Raw genomic sequence first — 18,509 nt, forward strand, 5'->3', positions numbered from 1 at the left:
TGCCAGGTGGAGGTGCACAGCAGCAAACTGTGTCAGGGACAGGTGGTGGTAAGCAGCAGCAGAGGGGTGGGTGAGGACAGACGGAACTGATAGATGGCAGCCGCTCCAGCCTCCTCCTACTCTGCCAACCCTGGTACTGGCAAGCATCCACCCAAACTACAACAGCCATGTATTCTGCCACATCAATGACAGTCTTTTGCCAGAAAGACTTGTCCTGCAGTTGGAAGGGCTGTCTGGTCTGTGAGCAGTTGGAAGATAAAAAAGCCCAAAGTAGGGAGAGCAGGAGGGGACTTGAATTTGCCCATCAGCAGTGAGCACCTGGGCAAGAGCTGGGAGGTTTCACTCTTCATGAGTGTGGAATAAGGGTTAAGGTATACTGTAATTGTGATAAGCCATCCTCAGACCTTGAATGACAAAAGGTGGTTCAGAACTTGAATAAATAAAATTTGAAAAGAGAGAAATAATAATAATACCTCAAAGCTCTTTAACACTATTGTTATCTTCTCCTGCTTCTTTTCTTTTTCTTTTCTCTATTTCTCTCTCTCTTCCTTTTTGGTTTCTTCCCCATCTATCTCTCTTAGATGGGTTTGGCTTTTATTGTATTCTATGTTGAAAACTTTCAATAAAAACTGATTATATATATAAAAAAAACAGTGAGCACCTAGGCAGCAAAAGAACACAGGAAGCTGCCTTATGCAGAGTCAGGCCACTGGTCCATTCAGCTCAGTATCGTTTACCCTGGCTGAAAGTGGCTTTCCAGGATTTTTGACAAGGGGCATTCCCAGTCCTACCTGGAGTTGCCAGGGATTGAACCTGGGATTTCTGAATCAAAAGCATATGCTCTGAGCTATGACCCTTCCCTAAAGCCGACTGAGCAGGCACATAGGTCTCCTATTCACAGTGTTCCTGACTATACATAGGAATGTAGGAAACTGCCTTAATACAGACTCAGATCACAACTGACTGGCAGCGATTCTTTAGGGTTTCAGCCCTGTCTGGAGATGGTGGGGTTAGAACCTGGAATTTGCAGAAATCTATGTCCCATTTTTTGGGGCAATATGCAAGTTGTCCCCCTAGGTCAGGCAGCTACAGCTGCCACTATCTTCATTTTCTCAAAATGCATCTGGGGACTGACGATGTTACATTGGAAGTGGAGTTCAGAGGCATCAAGGATGGAAGTTGTATCTACCTGGCTTGGTGCTCCTCAATACCAGGCCATAATTTTTATTTTAAAAAGGTGAATGCTAGGGTCAGCTGCAGTGGGCCCTGGCATTTTTACCAGAGATGCCAAGTATCTGTCTGTCTATTTGTATGAATTCTTGGAAGTCTGGAACAACCCCAAAGCAGATTTTGAACAGCGTGCCCATTGGTCTTATTTTGGGGAAGCTATCCTGGATATAACATAAATGATTTCCATGATCTCTCCTAACAGCCTTCCGTTTTGCAAAACCTTTTATGCTTCTCAGTAAGGGGAAAGCTGCACATTCAGAAAGGCAGCCCTCCTGCCAGCCATGCAAGTCTCAAAGGGCCATGGATAGTGTACAAAAATTTCCTGTAAATCCAGCTAACATACACTTATAAAAACCTTTGCAGGAAAGCAGTGATGATCACTCAGCCTGCACTGGAAATAACTCAGGGTTGTTATTTGCAAACACATACATAAATAATAAAGAAAATTAAGACATCTTGATCTTGAATTGGTTTCCTTTAGGGCTGCGATATCACAACATTTACCGTTTTGCACATGCATTTATAATGCCCACCACGAGTTAACCCACTGTGTCCAATTTGGTAAAACAACACTAGTACAGCAATGGCACCTACCACTTAAGAGACATTCATATGCCCATATTGGAATCAGAACTCACAGAAACTAAAAGTCTTTGCAGTTCTACAAGTCCTGGTGCCTGGCTCCACATACCAGAGAGCCTGGTTTGTTCTCCACATGTGATAGTGGAGAGGAGGGCGCTAACCTAGTCTCTGGGCCCATTCACGCACTGGCTTCAACTGGCTACCATGTTGCCTGGGCAGGCCTTACTTCCAGGAACCAATCAGCAGTACTGCTTGGCTCTTGGGAAGCAGGACATAGAGAACATGCTCCCTCTGGTCTGGCAATCCAGGCAAAACCAACAAGCAAAGGTCTGTACGTGCCTACAATTCCAAGCTGAAAGGAGGCACCACTATGAACAGATACCCCTAGGTGCTGATGGGGAAATGTCCTACTACAAACTCGTAGTTTAGAAGATGGTAATAATAACAACGATAATGACAACCACAGCAAGAAGAGTTTTCAAAATTAGTTAAATGTTGTTGCAAAGCTCGATTATTATTTTTTAAGTGTTTTTCCTTTCTAGTCTTCTCAACAGCTCACATCTGTTTCAAAATTGCAGCCTCCCCACCAGGGCTTTTCTTCAGTCTGAGCTGAAGGCAGAGTGGGCAGCAGTACTATTTTTCTTAAAAAGAGATGCTAGAGCTCACCATGAACTTCTCCCGTGTTCTTTTAGAATAGCAATGGTGCCCATCTGCCCCCATCCCCAGGGAGCCAAAGCCTCTTCCTCCTCCTCCTCCAGCTAAGTGTCCTCTGATGTCATCTTTAGCACGCTATCTGTAGGAGGTAATTTAAAGTGCTAATAAGTTGCTGCTCTTCTTTACTTGGGATGAATGTGGGCAACCCCTGCGCTCTGTTTTTTTCTTTTAATCTCCCATTTTGATTTTTCTTTAAGCGACGACAAGGATCACAATCTTTGCTGATTTATTCAAGTGTAATAATTGCATGAAGAGTGTTACGCCAGGAAGGATCTCTCATTTCCAAACCTATTTGTGGTTTGTGCTATTTGTCTCTCTGCACAAGGCACTGAGTGACCGAGGCAAACTAGAAACAAATGTATTAATTTCATGACTAATTCATTGCAGAGAACATCAGTGTGCTTGTGCAGACCTGACAAAGCAGCATGGCAGCATTAATTTTGCAAACCAAACTCTGTCTGCAACAGTCAGAACAGCAGGAAGGGTTCATTGGAACAACTATGTGAATTGCCAGCAAGTCCCCACTCGTTGGTATTTAATCCTTTCATGACTTGCGCCCAGTGCAGATATAGCACAAGCCTTCCAGCAAATCATACACTGCAATTTTGAGGCCAGTTTTTCTTGCATGGATGCACACTCCTAAGAACATAAGAAGCTCCCTGCTGGAACATACCAAAGGGGTCATAAGAACATAAGAAGAGACTTGCTGAATGAGGCCAACGTTCATCCAGTCCAGCATCCTGATCTCACAGTGGCCAATCAGCTGCCTAAAAATTATTTGATTACAGTGGTACCTTGGTTCTCGAATGTAATCCATTCTGCAAGTCCGTTCGACTCCTGAAACCATTTGAAAACCAAGGCGCTGCTTCCGATTGGCTACAGGAGCTTCCTGCATTCAACTGGAAGCTGTGGAAGCCGCGTCAGACATTTGGCTTCCGAAAAGTGTTTGCAAACCGGAACACTTGCTTCCGGGTTTGCGGAGTTTGGGAGCCAAGCTGTTCGAGTACCAAGGTACCACTGTATTTGCATTTAAAAATACAATTCACACAGCTGGAAGCATTAGGAGCTTCAAGCAAAGGGACCCAGATAAGTTAAAGCAAGAGTTTATGTAAGTCAAGTACACAATGCAACTACACAATCACATTCAGCCTGTTGAGAACCATGGAAAATCTCAGCACACACGGAGGAGGAAACAGTAACGCTCTTTCGTCTGCTGCTCTGAATACATCAGAACAAAATTACTCTAGTATAATATCAATGTTTCTTACCTATTCATTTCTTCCAGGCAGTCAGTAGCAAAGTAGAAACTCTTAATTTTGGGGTGGCAAGCTTTGAAAGCACTGTGAGGAAAGCAGAAAGAGGGAAAAGATAACTGTCTTGAAGTTCAGAAGGTATTTGGGGAGTTGAACTGTAACAGCAAGTTACCTAGGGAAACCAATATTCTGAGAATCCTGTGTTAAATTCCCTTTGAATATGATGTCCTTTCTCAGATTAGAACTTGACAAACAGATGAAGAAGAAGCCAGGACTTTAGCTCTTTGTCTTTAGGAATTTCATCTTGAGTCCCACCTCTCAGAGGATGCAGTGGATACCCTGCCCATAATATTAATTTATGTGGAATGGTACCATTTTTTCTTTTTGTATCCATGTGTACAGTAAATCTATGCCGACAATTAAAGGGTTTTTTTCTTTTTTCTTTTTAAAAAAGGAAAACAATCTAAGAGATGCATCCTTTCCAGCAATTTTATTGAAATTACCATGCAGTTTGCATCTCCCTGGTCACATGCTTCAGGTAACAGACACAGCCCAGGTTCAGTGCAATGCCCCAAACACAGCCTGTGATGCCCTGTGTCCCCCTGGGATGTGTTGTTAATAGGCATTTGATAGTTAACCTTTTTTCTTGGGGATTGTGATCAGGTGTATGTGGGTTGGAGGGAGGTGAGGGAGGCTTCTGTCTGTAGCTTTTAGAATTTGCCCATTATTATTTTTAACACTTGTTTTTAATCTTACGCATATTTTGTAGGGTAAGGTGCCTTGAGACTTTTTATCAGGTGTCTAATAAATGATATAAATGCTAACAGCGATGATAGGAGTGCAGTCTTAAAGTTCACAAAATAAAGAACTCCTACTAGAAGTAAAAGTATGAGAGAGGAACTAAGCAATGAAACTAGCATCTGCCACTCTCCACCTCCCCTCGTTGAACAAAGGATATTTTAGCAGGGTTCTTTTTGTTCCTAGCTCAAAGTCCAGGATGCGTCACTGACTAATTCCTTTTTCATAACACTCTCTTATTAAATGCCTTAGGATGGCATTCAACGAAGTGGTTTCCTGAATTTTCATTATAAACTCATCAGACCAGGTCACTGCCAGCTTTACATGTAACACCCTCCAACGTGTGACCTTTTAGGAAATGAGCTGGAAAACCCTTTCAAAGCAGCCACTTGCTGTTCGCACAGCAAAGTTTTTTGGTTCCTCCCGCCCCCTCCACCTCTCTAGCTTACATTCCCTGGCACGACAGCTCTCTGATGGCATTTGCAGGTAGGGGACAGAACTAAAAAGCTATGTCTGAGTCGTTGGTCCTCACTGGTGAGTGAGCTGAAAAATGGCTCACTAGAGAATTGGCTCTGTAGGAATGCAAAAGCAAGAGCTACATGGATAGGTGTGACAAGGATGGGGCGATATTCTAAATAAATGAGTTTGGAGCCCAGGTTTCTTGTTTCTTTAAGCATTTTGCCAATCACAGGCATTTTCCCAAGACTGATGCATTTCAAAGTGGCAGGGATTTACAAAGCAATGGAAATGCCACCGTGATGGAATTAGGAGAGTAAATGAGCAGCTAGCTGATGTTCTGATCTCTGTCCTTCGAAGCTAGCCAAGAAAAGGTACCCCAGCCTTGTCATTGTGTCCTCGGCCATCAAAGAGACCTTCGTCCTACTCACATTTTCTTTCTCATACAGCTTTTGCCGCACAGCGCATGCTTCCCCAATCCAGATATATCCCACAAGTCCTCCCTGTGGTGAAGTGGGCTTACTTGAATAAGACTGGCAACATGAAAGGCAGCCTGCGTGTGAGCACACAACTCAATGGCGCTTTCTTTTGAAGCCAACCAATAATAGCTTCCTAAGGACTATTATTGGCTTCTCATTATTTGCTTAGTGTCTGGATGTGCTGCAAGGAGATGGCCCACACAAAAGAAGAACAGGTCTCCAGAAAGTGTAGGAAACCAGGAATCGGCACTTGCATCAAATGACTTGTTGATTCACATTTTAGATACAAGGAAGAGCTGCTCTGAGCTTATTTCCCATGTCTGAAGAGGTGTTCCTATTGAACTCTCATAGAATCATAGAGTTGGAAGGGACCACGAGGGCCATCGTCCAACCCAGAAATCTTTTGCACAACATGGGGCTCAAACCCACGACCCTGACAGCAAGAGTCTCATGTTCAGGGTCAACTTTCTATATTGTTTATGGTAATGAAAGGATATGGACAATAACCTGCTAAACTTTTTCCCCTATTAGTCAAAAACATTCTAATTGGAATGGATCTGAGCGACACTTTTCAAACTAAATGCTTGGATCAGAACTTGGTTATTCGCCAGCTCCCACACTTCCTAAATGCTCCAAGGTGGTTCTGAAGCCCAAAAAAGATTGTTTCAAAATGTGTTATTAAAATGTGTATTTTGAAAGAAGATAAATATCTAAAGAAGTAAAGAAGTAAAAATATGTGTTTAAATGTAGATTTCTGTGCAGTTTTTTTAAAGAGAAAAGGTTGCAGAAGGGATAGCTCCAATCAGTCGAGTAAGAGATTCTTAATCTCAAGGTTCGAGCCCCACCTTGGGCAAAGATTCTTGCGTTTCAGGGGGTTAGAGTAAATGACCTGCGTGGTCCCTTCCAAATCTACAATTCTATGTCAAAATGGGACAGAATGGACTGATGAGTGAGCACACGTGAAGCTGACCGAGTGGAAATAGGCTTATCTGTCCATCCTTAAAGAACAGATAACAAAGGAAGGACAAGTCTTAAAGAGAATGGAATATTCTGACAGTGTGCACTAGATGGCAGACGTCTGCTGTTTAGCTGAGCTGCACAAAGCAATGCTCTATGAAGTGCAATTGCTCCAAGAAAAAATCGGGGGGGGGGGGGGGAGGAATAAGCTGCCACCAGAAGTGTGCTTAGGTCCTTGCACCAGAGTGGGTGTAAGTTGCCCTGTTAGGCCAGCCCTGGATTTTCATGTGCCTGATCCTGCGAGTGCAATATCACCAACCTAATGAATGTATGTTGAGAACACAACATTTGAGAATAATATTGACAGATCAATGTTAGATAGGTAGTGGTCCCAGTGCTGGCCCCATCAGACAAAGGACCCTCAATGGGACCTTGTAACATGAAAGAGGTTGTGTGTGCAAGGCAGGAATTCTCTCACCCTTAAATCATATTCCTATGGTGCAGGGACTAACAGATAGACAGCAAAAGCGGACCCTGCAAGCCCCTGTGTCTGCAAAGTGATTTGTACTGCAAGGCTGGAAGGATGAACACCCACCATCTATTACCCAGTGGTCTGAAGATGTCATGCTCGAAAGCATAGCTTATATTTGTCAGACTCATTCTGAAACCCATTTGGGCATATGAACTGCCTACGTTGCTTGTGTTTAAGTTGGGATCAATAAACTATTCTTACTGTTAATGCCGGCGGATGATGTTTCTTTTTTCTTTATATATGCAAAATTTTAATTTTATTTTAGATTCTCTCATGCTCCCACCCTGGCCCTATTTCTTGACTGTGGTTTGCAAAGTGATTTTTTTTAAATTTTATTGCTGGGTAGATGAGCAAACCCCTCATCTTGCCTTTCTTTTATGTCAGTTCCACATGTACTGGGAAAAACTTATTTGCAATACTGGCGACCAATCGTGCTTTTGTGACAACGTTCTGATGCAGTGTGGTCCAACTGCTGCATCTTCCTTTCTTTTTCTAAGCTACACTGCAAAAATGGGATGCAGCAACCATGTTATTGTTACTATTTGATTTGTGTGGGTTTCTTAAACATCTTGCAAAGCTGCAGCTCCCAAGAGATTATCCTGCTATCTAGGGAAGTTGGATTTCTGGTCCTGAGATTTCTGGCTGCCAGAGGCAGAAGAGTGATTCTTGCAGATTTTCTCTCTGCTTTGCCTTTAGGCCTGTGCAGTGACCTATTTCTCTCCCTTTGATGTGCTACCAAATCAGTGAGTGAATGAATGTTTACTTGTGTATGAAACACAGGTCATTACATCAGATGAAAAACCAATACAAAGCAGTGACAAATCTGGTCTCCAAAATGTTAACCGATTTCTGGATGCTGCTAGCATGCTTACCCACAATTCACTATAAAACAACAAGTTCCACAGGCCCCATCTGTTACCAGACATTTAAGCCATTATGATACCACTTTTAAACAGTCACAGCTTCCCCCAAGAGTTCTGGGAACTGTAGTTTGTTAAGGGATCTGAGAGTTGTTAGGAGACCCCTATTCCTCTCACAGAGCTACGATTCCCAGGGTGGTTTAACAATCAATTCCTCTTCCCAGGCAATGCAGAGGACTGCAGGGGGCACCCTAACAACTCTCACTATACTACATATCCCAGAATTCATGGGGTGGGGGAGTGATGCCTCTTTAAAGTGGTATCTTAGGGCTTTGAATGTCTAATGTGAATGTGGTCTTAGAATATCTTATCTGGGTGCCAGGCATAGAAACTGCTGGGCCAACATTTCTGAGAATTTTCTTTTTTGAGTTCTATTCTGCTGGACAATTTCAACAGATAAGGTGGTGGAGAATGGGGAAGGATTGGCTGAGGTTGTGCTTTGCATTTAGAAGGTTCAATCCTGGGTATCTCCAAATAGGAAAGTCTTGTGCCTGAAACCCTGGAGGGCTGTTTTCTGAAGACTTTACTAAGTTAGATGTACCGAAGATGTGAAGAAGCTGCTGATGTTCCCATTTTTTGGGACCTGAGGATCCAACCCAACATATAATATTGCTGAAGGGGCTTGATACCCTAACTGCTTCTAGCCCTCCTCTCAGCCCATCACTTATGAACAAACAGTAAGTTTTAACTGAGTTTAAAATTTCCCAGCAGGTAACTTTTTTTCACCCCCATTCTCTGCATGGATTGGCTCTTTCATTTGCAGGCTCTTTTGACTCATACTTACTGTTTCCTCCTGCACTCGATGGCTCTGTCTATCCTGAACTCTGGCAAACTGATGAATCCTTCTGCTTTTTCATCCTATCATGAAAGAAAGAGAAGAAATACAATTGGCAAAGAGCAAAAGGTTGAGAGAGGAGATTCCATTCACTCTCGTTATCCTAGATACTGAGTTGCCAGATCACTGAGCAAAAAGCTACGGTTAATAATGAATCTGTTTGCGGATGACCTTTAAATATGAGCACTTTCAGTGGGTAGACGGCAAGTTCGAAACTATTAATAACTTAGTGCTTCTCAAACATTTGCACTGTGGTATTTTTTCCCACCCTTTGTGTGACGGATAGTGCTTTCTGAAGTAAAGTTCTGCTGCAGTAAAGTTCTAGCTTATGCCACAATCAAAACCAGAGTTTATTTTATTTTATATTTAAATTTGTATCTCACCTTTTCTCCAAAGAGGTTAAGGTAAAGGAGTTTTAATTAAGGGTGAGCCAAAGACAGTTACAGTGGTACCTCAGGTTACAGATGCTTTGGGTTACAAGCTCCACTGACCAGGAAGTGGTTGCTCCAGGTTAAGAACTTTGCCCCAGGATAAGAACGGAAATCGCGTGCCAGTGGTGCAGCGGCAGTGAGAGGCCCCATTAGCAAAAGCACGCCTCAGGTTAAGAACCATTTCAGGTTAAGAACAGACCTCTGGAACGAATTAAGTTCTTAACCTGAGGTACCACTGTACTGGTTTTCTGGACATTTCTGTACATACAAACATGCACGCTCCACTTTTAGCAATATTTTTGTTTTTGTTTCAGCAACTCAGTCAAAAGTGTTCATTGGTTTAGGAAGCATTGTTCTCACTTACAATTAACATAATTTGCCCTCAGTGATCACACTGACAAATCTGAGTGGCTGCATAAATTATTACACTTATCAAATTTTTTGCTTCTTGAATGTTAAACAATAACACATATACAACTCCTCCCCCCTTAATAAAAATGTTGCAGTGCAGAATACAGCCATGTTATATAACACATCAAAAAAGGAGAGGATCTAGAATATCAATATAACAAAAAAAGTACAATATCAGAAATCAAACCAGCCAAAATATTCTATATGCTGTAGGAAACTGCCTGTTGTCCACCTTGTTCATTCAAACGTATAATAAGACAGTACCATGCTGTGTAGCATTCTGATGTCAACTTTTCCGCTATGTGACCCCTGGCCCAACTGAGGGGAATTGACTGTCTGACTGCTCCAGAGAGCACTGCCTTCACTCTCAGTTGGCTTTGCTTGCCTTCACCAACACCCTTACAGAGTCAAATTTGATTGACTTTTTAGTTTCTGGTGGGTTTGGAAAGGTATTCACTATGTGAGGAAACCTTCCAACCCTAATACCAGGAAGGTGCAGGAATCTGGAAAACTTCCACAGCTATATTTATTTGTGTACAACAGGTCAACAACTCAGCATAGCAGCTAGGACTTGTTACATAGGCTAGACTAAGACTCCTACTGAGATGTGGAGGGAATCGCACCCAAAGAGGAGAGCTTCTTTTATAGTCTAAGCATGTCTCTTAAAGATATTATAGTCTAAGCATGTCTCTTACTAGATGCCTTCATCTAGTCAGGTGCAATGATGGGAAGTCCTGGGCAACGTGATATATGATGCTTTGTTTACAATGAATGTATGAACAACATTTGCTTGGGTGTGGACAAGCTCTCTCCTTGCTGCAGTGTCCGTCCCACGTTTGTAAGATCTGGCAGACCTGACAGGTTTCTTTGCTGTAAGTCCACACCTTTCTTTAATAAAGCACTTGAACTGATCCCTCTGATGTTTTTGACATCCTTCTTTGGTATCCCTGCAACAAACCACTCCCACAAGTCCTCCTTTGGACCTGAGGTTCAGAACATCCTACCCCCTGCAGCAACAGAGACCCAGTCTGTGGCATCTTCTGTGTGACTGACCTTCAGGTATTTGATTTGAAATAGCGTGACTCCACTTCATTGTCTCTTCTGCAGGCTAAACATACACTGGCTCTTTCAACCATCCCTCATAGGACTCATTTTCCAGACTCCTCACCATTCTAGTCTCCTTGCTTTGAACATTTGAATAGGCTCCAGTTTGTCAATGTTGGGAGATCGAATCACAGTTCTCCTGCATCATAGGCTGTTTGTGCCTCAGCTGCTTGCTCTCTTCTGCTTGGGTCTTGGCTTGCAGATGGGAGTCAGCAGCTGGGACCCCTGGCAGTGATTGCATTGCCCCTTTCCTGAAGCTTGAAAGGGAGTTGGGCAAAGGCAACACTTACTGCATTCACTTCAGAGCAGCACACATGGTTTCCTCCATACACATGCCCCATTTTATCTTTACAACAACACTATGAAGCAGGTTAGACGGAGAGATTGTGATGGCCCAAGGTCAACTACTAAGCTTTGTGGCCAAGTCATAACCCAATCCGGGGTCACTCTAGGGATAGGGAACTTCCAACCACAGACCTAACTAGGCCTAGCACAGGCCATAGTATGGTCCACAGAGCTGTTTTCCCCAAACCACCCGCAATGGTTCCACACCTGAAAGGGGGAAAATTTGCAGGTCTAGTTTGAATTCAGACTGCACCCATAAATTGATTTCAAAGAGGCTCATGATAGGCAGGGGAAGTAAGAATCTATCCCACTTGCCAAATCAGGTTCCTTAACCTTGGGTTAGAACACCTGCTTCCCACGCAAAAGTTTCCAGAATCTGATTCGGTATAAGGCAGCTTCCTATGTTCATCATATCATAGACAGCTGCTTTCGTGGGTGGCTGACATCCTCTTAACCATTAGAACGGAGAACCCAAATATAAGCCTGTCTTTCAGCATTGAGAGCTGTTAATTTCCCGTGGAAGTATTCAAGTAACACATATTTACTTTTTGTTTAATGTGATTTTTGCTCACACTCTGTACGTGTAGGCATCTCAGAAAAGCAATCGTTCACACTATGGAGCGGGTGCTGTTATTGCCCACTTTAATCTGAGAATAATCTCTGGCTGCAGTGGTACAAGCTGAAACAGAAGACAGCTAACTACCTTTGCTGATTGATCACAATGCCAGGTAACCTCCTTATTCATATTCAAGTTGCAGATATGGAATTACCCGATAAAAGCCTAAGCTTTACATATGGAAATAAATCTCACCTTGATATTCCCCTCCCCTATTTTTATTTTACTCAAGACAAATTCATTTACTCATTCACTGCCCTCTCATTGAGAGCTGGTACAAATTGGTGGCTAAAAAGAAGAAGACACACCATGCATCCTATTGATGTTTACCCTAAAGTAAGTCCTGCTGTGTTCAGTGAAATTGACTCCCAGATAAGTCTATAAAAGACTGCAGCCTGAGCTATGAATCAGGATGTTCAAGTCCAAATTTCACTCCAGCCATGAGCTTATTTGGGGAACTGCATATGGCCAATGGGCCTGGTTCTTACATCCTGAGGACCAATTCTGACTGGCTTGACACCACAATGACATCAGGTGACCTGTTTTCCTTTGCCTGAATGGTTTGAAATCAAACTGCCCACATAAAGACACAGCACATTGCAAACACCGACCACCAGCTGATTGGTGGTGCCTGCAAAGCTGGGATATGCAGGGATCATGCTCTTTACCTGCTTCATATCAACATCATATATGACATCAGGTGTAGGGCAGGTGAGGATGGCTTTCCCCTAATATCTGCATTTGGTAGTTGGTTTTGGGTTGGAGAACTGCATCACAAGGTTAGGAGAAGATTGTTTGTTTCAGGAATTCTAAATGAAGTAGGTTTGCATTACATTGCAAACTGAACCAAATTTCTCCCCTATCCCCACTTTTGGGTAGACATGGACAGGATCACACTAGAAGTGTGGATGAGCCCTTACACTAGTGCCTAGGAAGCCTGGGTCTGAGAGGTTCCCCACTATTCCCACTGCTTTCCCCAGGAAAACCCACTGTTTAATGCTAAATTGGAACAAACGGTAATCCACAGAAAATAAAATTGTCGTTTGTTCCAATTCAGTGATAACAGTGCGTGACTCCGAAGGAAAGTGGTGGGACAAGCAGAGGTGTGGACAAGCTGATAGTTGATATTTGGTCTCAGGAGCATTTGCATGGCTGTATTAGCAGATACAGTGGACAAACAGCATGGATTCTTTCCACAAAGCACCAGTGCCACCATGCACCACTCACTGAACTAACTTACACTTAGGCTACTCATTTTAAAATGTGGAAATCCTCTATGTGCAGTTAAATGCAGGCCCACGCACTGATCTGCGAAAACGCATGGGAAGTAACATTTAGATTGGCAAATTGGAAAGATCTTGGTCATCAGAGCTATTCTAATGTATGCATACATGCGCACAAATGCCCAGCTCTCACAGTACTTCCTGCATGTGTTGTTTAGCAGGGTCTGAGTCCATCCATGTATGGAGAATTTCCACAATTAAGCACTGTAAGCAAGAATGGCAACAAAAATGTTGCTGCATAGAGTGCTCCTGTTAGGGAGGCTTCGGCAATTCAACCTGCAAATTCTGATGTCAACTGACCTGAACAGCACACCCTGGACCCTGACTAATGTGCAGAGAGGAATCTAATTATCCTTTAGATTTCATGGTTCTCCCAAGTCTTGGGATGCAGCTCTCAGCTCAAAAAAGCGTACCAAAAATGTATTTTAGGATAGAACGTACCTGTAAATATGTATTGCATGAGAAAATATATTCAAAGCCACATATTTAAATACACATTCTCGTGATTTTGTTTTCTATTTGCAGATCAGTGTAGAAGCACGATGGAACTGAGTTCTAAATGAACACAAGCATCGTTGACATTGTTCAGGATTGCAGCCAGGACATTCCATTCCATTTCCAAATCTCCCTTAGTTTCATTTTTCCTCTTTAGAATTATCAGCACCCCCTGATCAAAATGCATGCTCAGTCCTCACTGGCCTCTTTGGGGTGACAACTCCCCTTCAGAGCCCACCCTTCAAATATTTTTGTACTTCTGCAAGCTTTGGGGCTTTCCCAAGCCTGCTGGTATCCCCAACTTGTGCAATGATGGCACCATTTTTGCAACATCAGGACCAACACTCTGAGAACTGAGATCACCGATAGCATATTTGAGTATGGTGAACTTGTCTACACACACAACAACTGCTTAGAATGCACCTCATTTTTTCTTCTTCTCCAAGGGCCCAGCAGTTTCCCACTTGATCCATGCTTTCTTGGCATAGATCTAAGTGGGTTTCTGCTTGCCTTGCTCTGTCCCCAGGGAAAACCTGCTCTTTAGTGCTAAATCGGAGCAAACATCAATCTGAATTGCAATTGCTAAAGAGCAGTTTTTCCTGGATGGAAAGCAGTGGAACAAGAGGAAGTGTGGATGAACCCTAAAGGTAAGCAACTGAATCTCTCTGCCCATATATTCATTTTGGGATTTTTCTTTTCTCCATTGTGGTAGGTACTCACATTCTGGTTAGTGTACCAGTAGAGGGAAGAATCCTTCAGGACGAACCAGTATTTTTTCCACTTCTGGGTGAAGTAACCTTTGGCATCCTTCTTCTTCCACAACCAACCCTCGCAATCTCCATGCCCCAAGTCTTTGCAGGATATCCTTCTTCTGCTGCTGTTGTTCAGCGAACCTCCTTGAATGGAAATGAGAACATGAGAACTTCCAAAAACAGGAGAGAGTGCAAGTGTAATCCTTAAGGGTGACTGATAAACATGATATAAGATTCTCAACGGAACCCTTTTAAATAAGAGGGACATTCATATGGAATTGCGAAATCCTTGCAGCATTTTATCCATCTGATTCATGGCGTTCATAGGGTGCAAAGGGCAGCCTGCCACATTTCTGAATCAATGTACATGCTTTGGTTTCCCTAATCCTCATTATTAATTCATTAGCATTTTGGTGCTAATTTTTCCTGAAATACAATTTTTTGCAAGCAATTCCCCCTAATGCAGTTTATTTGTTATTTTTATACATACATTCATTTTGGCGCACTTGCTCCTAATATATGCAGTTATGTACATATTTTTTTGAATGGAGAATTGCATTGAAAAAATTGGAGAAGTACAAATATTGAAGTAGATTTGCATGTTGGTTTGTGCATTGTGTTGGAAAGGGAAATTTAGGCAGGTTTGCATTAAAATGTAAACAGAGCCAGATTTCTGCAGACAAGGAGAGGAAAGACCCCTGTTTAAAACCCCAGAGAGCAGATAACACTGAGCTAGATCCACCAAATGGTCTGGCAGTGGTATAAGGCAATGTCTTACATTCCTAACAACTCTGTGGCATCTGTTAGTTTCATGGTTGAAAAGAGATTTGAAAGTGGATCTCCACAAACAAAATCAGATTCTATCACTATACAACTAATATTTACAGCAGCCCTATAAGGTAGGACAGTATTATTTTCACCTTTTGTACAGACAGGAATAGGGGTGGGGGGAAGAAGGAAGGAAAGCAGCATACCTAATAGAAATATATTTTAAAAATGTCCAGAAGCACCTTAAAGGTAAAGGGACCACTGACCAGTCATGACTGACTCTGGGGTTGCGACGCTCACCTCGCTTTATTGGCCGAGGGAACCGATGTACAGCTTCCGGGTCATGTGGCCAGCATGACTAAGACGCTTCTGGCAAACCAGAGCAGCACACGGAAACGCCGTTTACCTTCCTGCTGGAGCGGTACCTATTTATCTACTTGCACTTTGACGTGCTTTCGAACTGCTAGGTTGGCAGGAGCAGGGACTGAGCAACGGGAGCTCACCCCGTCGCAGGGATTCGAACCGCCCACCTTCTGATCGGTAAGTCCTAGGCTCTGTGATTTAAGCCACAGACCAACTAAGTTTGTTCTTGGTATAGCCATGTTTGTTCTTGGTATAGCCATGTTCAAATATATAAAAGGATGTCACATAGAGGAGGGAGAAAGGTTGTTTTCTGCTGCTCCAGAGAAGCGGACATGGAGCAATGGATCCAAACTACAAGAAAGAAGATTCCACCTAAACATTAGGAAGAACTTCCTGACAGTAAGAGCTGTTCGACAGTGGAATTTGCTGCCAAGGAGTGTGGTGGAGTCTCCTTATTTGGAGGTCTTTAAGCAGAGGCTTGACAACCATATGTCAGGAGTGCTCTGATGGTGTTTCCTGCTTGGCAGGGGGTTGGACTCGATGGCCCTTGTGGTCTCTTCCAACTCTATGATTCTATGATTCTATAAGCTTTCGTGTGTATGCACACTTCTTCAGTTGGAGAAGGGTTATGGCTCAGTGGCAGAACACTTGTCTGGCCTGCAGAAGGTCCCAGGTTCAATCCCTGGCAGCTCCAGATAAGACTGGAAATGTCCCCATCTAAACCTCACAGAACAGCTGCCAGTCTATGTAGGCAATATTGAGCTAGATGGACCAATGGGCTGACAAAGTATAAGGTGGCTTCCTAAATTTGTGGCTGGGGTTTTGGAAGTTTGTACCTGCCAGCTCACACTCGGGGTTCGACCTAAAAGTTCACTCAGCAACTTCTTGAACCCGACACTCGTAATAAATGGATGGGCTGTCTGAGTGTGTTAAATGAATATTGACATCAAGTGATTTCTCCAATTAGATTTATTAGTTTCCCAGCACATGGGATGCACTGCATTGCTGGTTTGACTACTCTTCCCTTTTGAAACCAAATTACTAAATGTAGAGCAAGGCTGATCTGGACACAAATGTCTCTTAAATGCTGTTAGCCTCTCTCAATTCCCACTTTCTTTATAGTTCACATAACATCAGAGGACGCTATAGATGATGGTGATTAGAAAGTGCTGCGACTTCTCTGTCTGATCTTTTTTTAACCGAGTAAGAAAGTATGGTCAGTGTATAGCAAAAGTATTTTTCAATAAAATCTGAGTCTAATTCATAAGGAGTACTTTGGCTTTATAAGGCTGATACTGGATGCACAATTTATTTTCAACATTTCAGTGCATCCCACTTCATAACTCTTAACGTTTTATTCTCCCTTTCTTTCTCTATCACCAGAAAGAGACCCCCTGCCCCTAATATTCATATCACTTTCCCTTAAACGCCTTGGGCAAATTTAATTAAAACATTAGACTATTCACTGTGAAAAATTGAGTTTACATTGTTATATTAATTATATTTGTCCTACAGCTGTGAAGCAGAGTCAAGAATTTAGATCACATTAAATTACTATCCTTTCTTCTTTGGCATCCAGCAGCTAAGCTCTGAAAAGTTTATTCCTTTCTTGAAGTGACATCCAAGCCAGTTTTAGAAGAACTGCAGAAAACATAAGCTGGAATGAAAGGTTTGGGGTCTTGACAGCTAATAACAACCATCTTTCCCCATCTCTGTTCATTGAGATTTATCATCTGAATACCTTCGGTGACTGTCCTTGTCTTCTGATCTTAAGGTGGGTGGTGAAAGGGACAGGACTCCTTTTGCCTCATCTCTGGAACATGCTCCTGAGAAGTATCTGCTGTTTGCTTGACATCTCTGTATTTACCAGTTAGAGGACAATCCCTACATAGAAGTTAGTCCTACTGAGTTCAATAAGACTTATTTCCATGTAAGTGTGTACAGGATTGCAGCCTAAGGTACCAAGTGAATTACCTGCTCTTCCTAATGCGATTCTAAATGCAAGGTGGATTTGAGCATCCAAATATGACTTACAAGGTGCTTTATGCTAAAGCTCTGCAAATGCAGGGCTCCCCCCCCCCGCCCAGTCGGAACTCAGTTCTGGCACCTCTCAAGTGGGAGCCATTGCAAGAGAACATGGGAGGTGTTCATGCTGAGTTCTGACACCTCTTTTTCAAGTATAAGAGCACCGTGCTACAAATATAATGCTTTCACAAAAGTGGAACCTTGATTTCCAAGTTCTGTAAGGAATATGTAAGCAGATGAATAATTAAAACAACTTACCTTTGGGCCATTTCTTGCTTTTTACCCTCAGGGAAGCATAGTGAAATGACTGGAAGAAAAGACGAAAGAGAGAGAGAGAGAGAGAGAGAGAGAGAGTTATTGGCATGTGGAATGTTGAGCTAAGCCATTGTAGACTAAAAGTCAATGCTTCATAATGGCGACATACATTACTGCTTCCAGCTGGGATTCCACTCTCCCTCTCCAAAATATTGCCATTCTTAAAAAAACCAAACAAACTTCCATGCCAGCTGTTTAATAAGAATTACATATATTCTAACAACGGATAGGGTGAAGATACACATAATACCAAGTGTGGTGGAAGTGGCTTAAACATACGTTATTGTCATGGAGGCAGGCAAGACTTGAGTCAGGAGGAGGAGGAGCCTATAGAGTCCTAGATACCCATATCCCCTGCAGAAGGGCAAGCCCTCTTCCCCTTATATTCAGCCTGAGGCTAGCAAAGTAGAACAAGGGTGGAGAACCTCAGGCCTGTCAACCTAATGTGGTCCTCCAAGCCTCTGTATCTGAACCTCAGGACTCTCTGCAGGTTACTATCTCCTTCACAGCCACACATCTCTTTCCCAGGCCACACTGGTCCAGCTTTGCATCCTCCCTGTTTATGCCTGTCTGGGATGTGTCATTAAACTCTGATAATGCATGTTGCTTTGAATGATGGAGAATAAAGAGATGTGTATGTGTGTAGAAACCAGCCTGCTGGACAAGGAAGGAAGTTTGCATTAATTGATCCACCCACTTTTCCCTCTGCTTCCACCCACTACTGACCCCCCAAAAGGCTGCCTAGAAGGCAATGTGGTCCCCAGTCTGAAAAATATATCCCAGCCCTTAACTAGAACCTGAGGCTCATGAGCCAGGACCTATACAGATGACCCTACAAAGAATGA

At 42.9% G+C, this 18,509-nt stretch overlaps 1 protein-coding gene across 9 annotated transcripts in view; it reads right to left on the reverse strand.

The window, feature by feature from the left end:
* The window catches only part of LOC310754211 (connector enhancer of kinase suppressor of ras 2-like), a 324,198-nt gene that overhangs the window by 16,899 nt on the left and 288,790 nt on the right, over nt 1–18,509 (reverse strand). For all 9 annotated transcript variants that reach the window (XM_083595841.1, XM_083595842.1, XM_083595840.1 and 6 more), the window contains 4 exons: nt 17,608–17,656; nt 14,162–14,337; nt 8,706–8,779; nt 3,795–3,866 (listed from right to left, as the gene is read on the reverse strand). In XM_083595841.1, coding sequence (XP_083451967.1) covers nt 3,795–3,866; nt 8,706–8,779; nt 14,162–14,337; nt 17,608–17,656 — 371 coding nt within the window. The remainder of the gene's footprint in view (nt 1–3,794; nt 3,867–8,705; nt 8,780–14,161; nt 14,338–17,607; nt 17,657–18,509) is intronic.

Source organism: Podarcis filfolensis (genome assembly GCF_964270895.1).
Source record: "Podarcis filfolensis genome assembly, chromosome: Z".
NCBI classification, from domain to species: Eukaryota; Metazoa; Chordata; class Lepidosauria; order Squamata; family Lacertidae; genus Podarcis; species Podarcis filfolensis.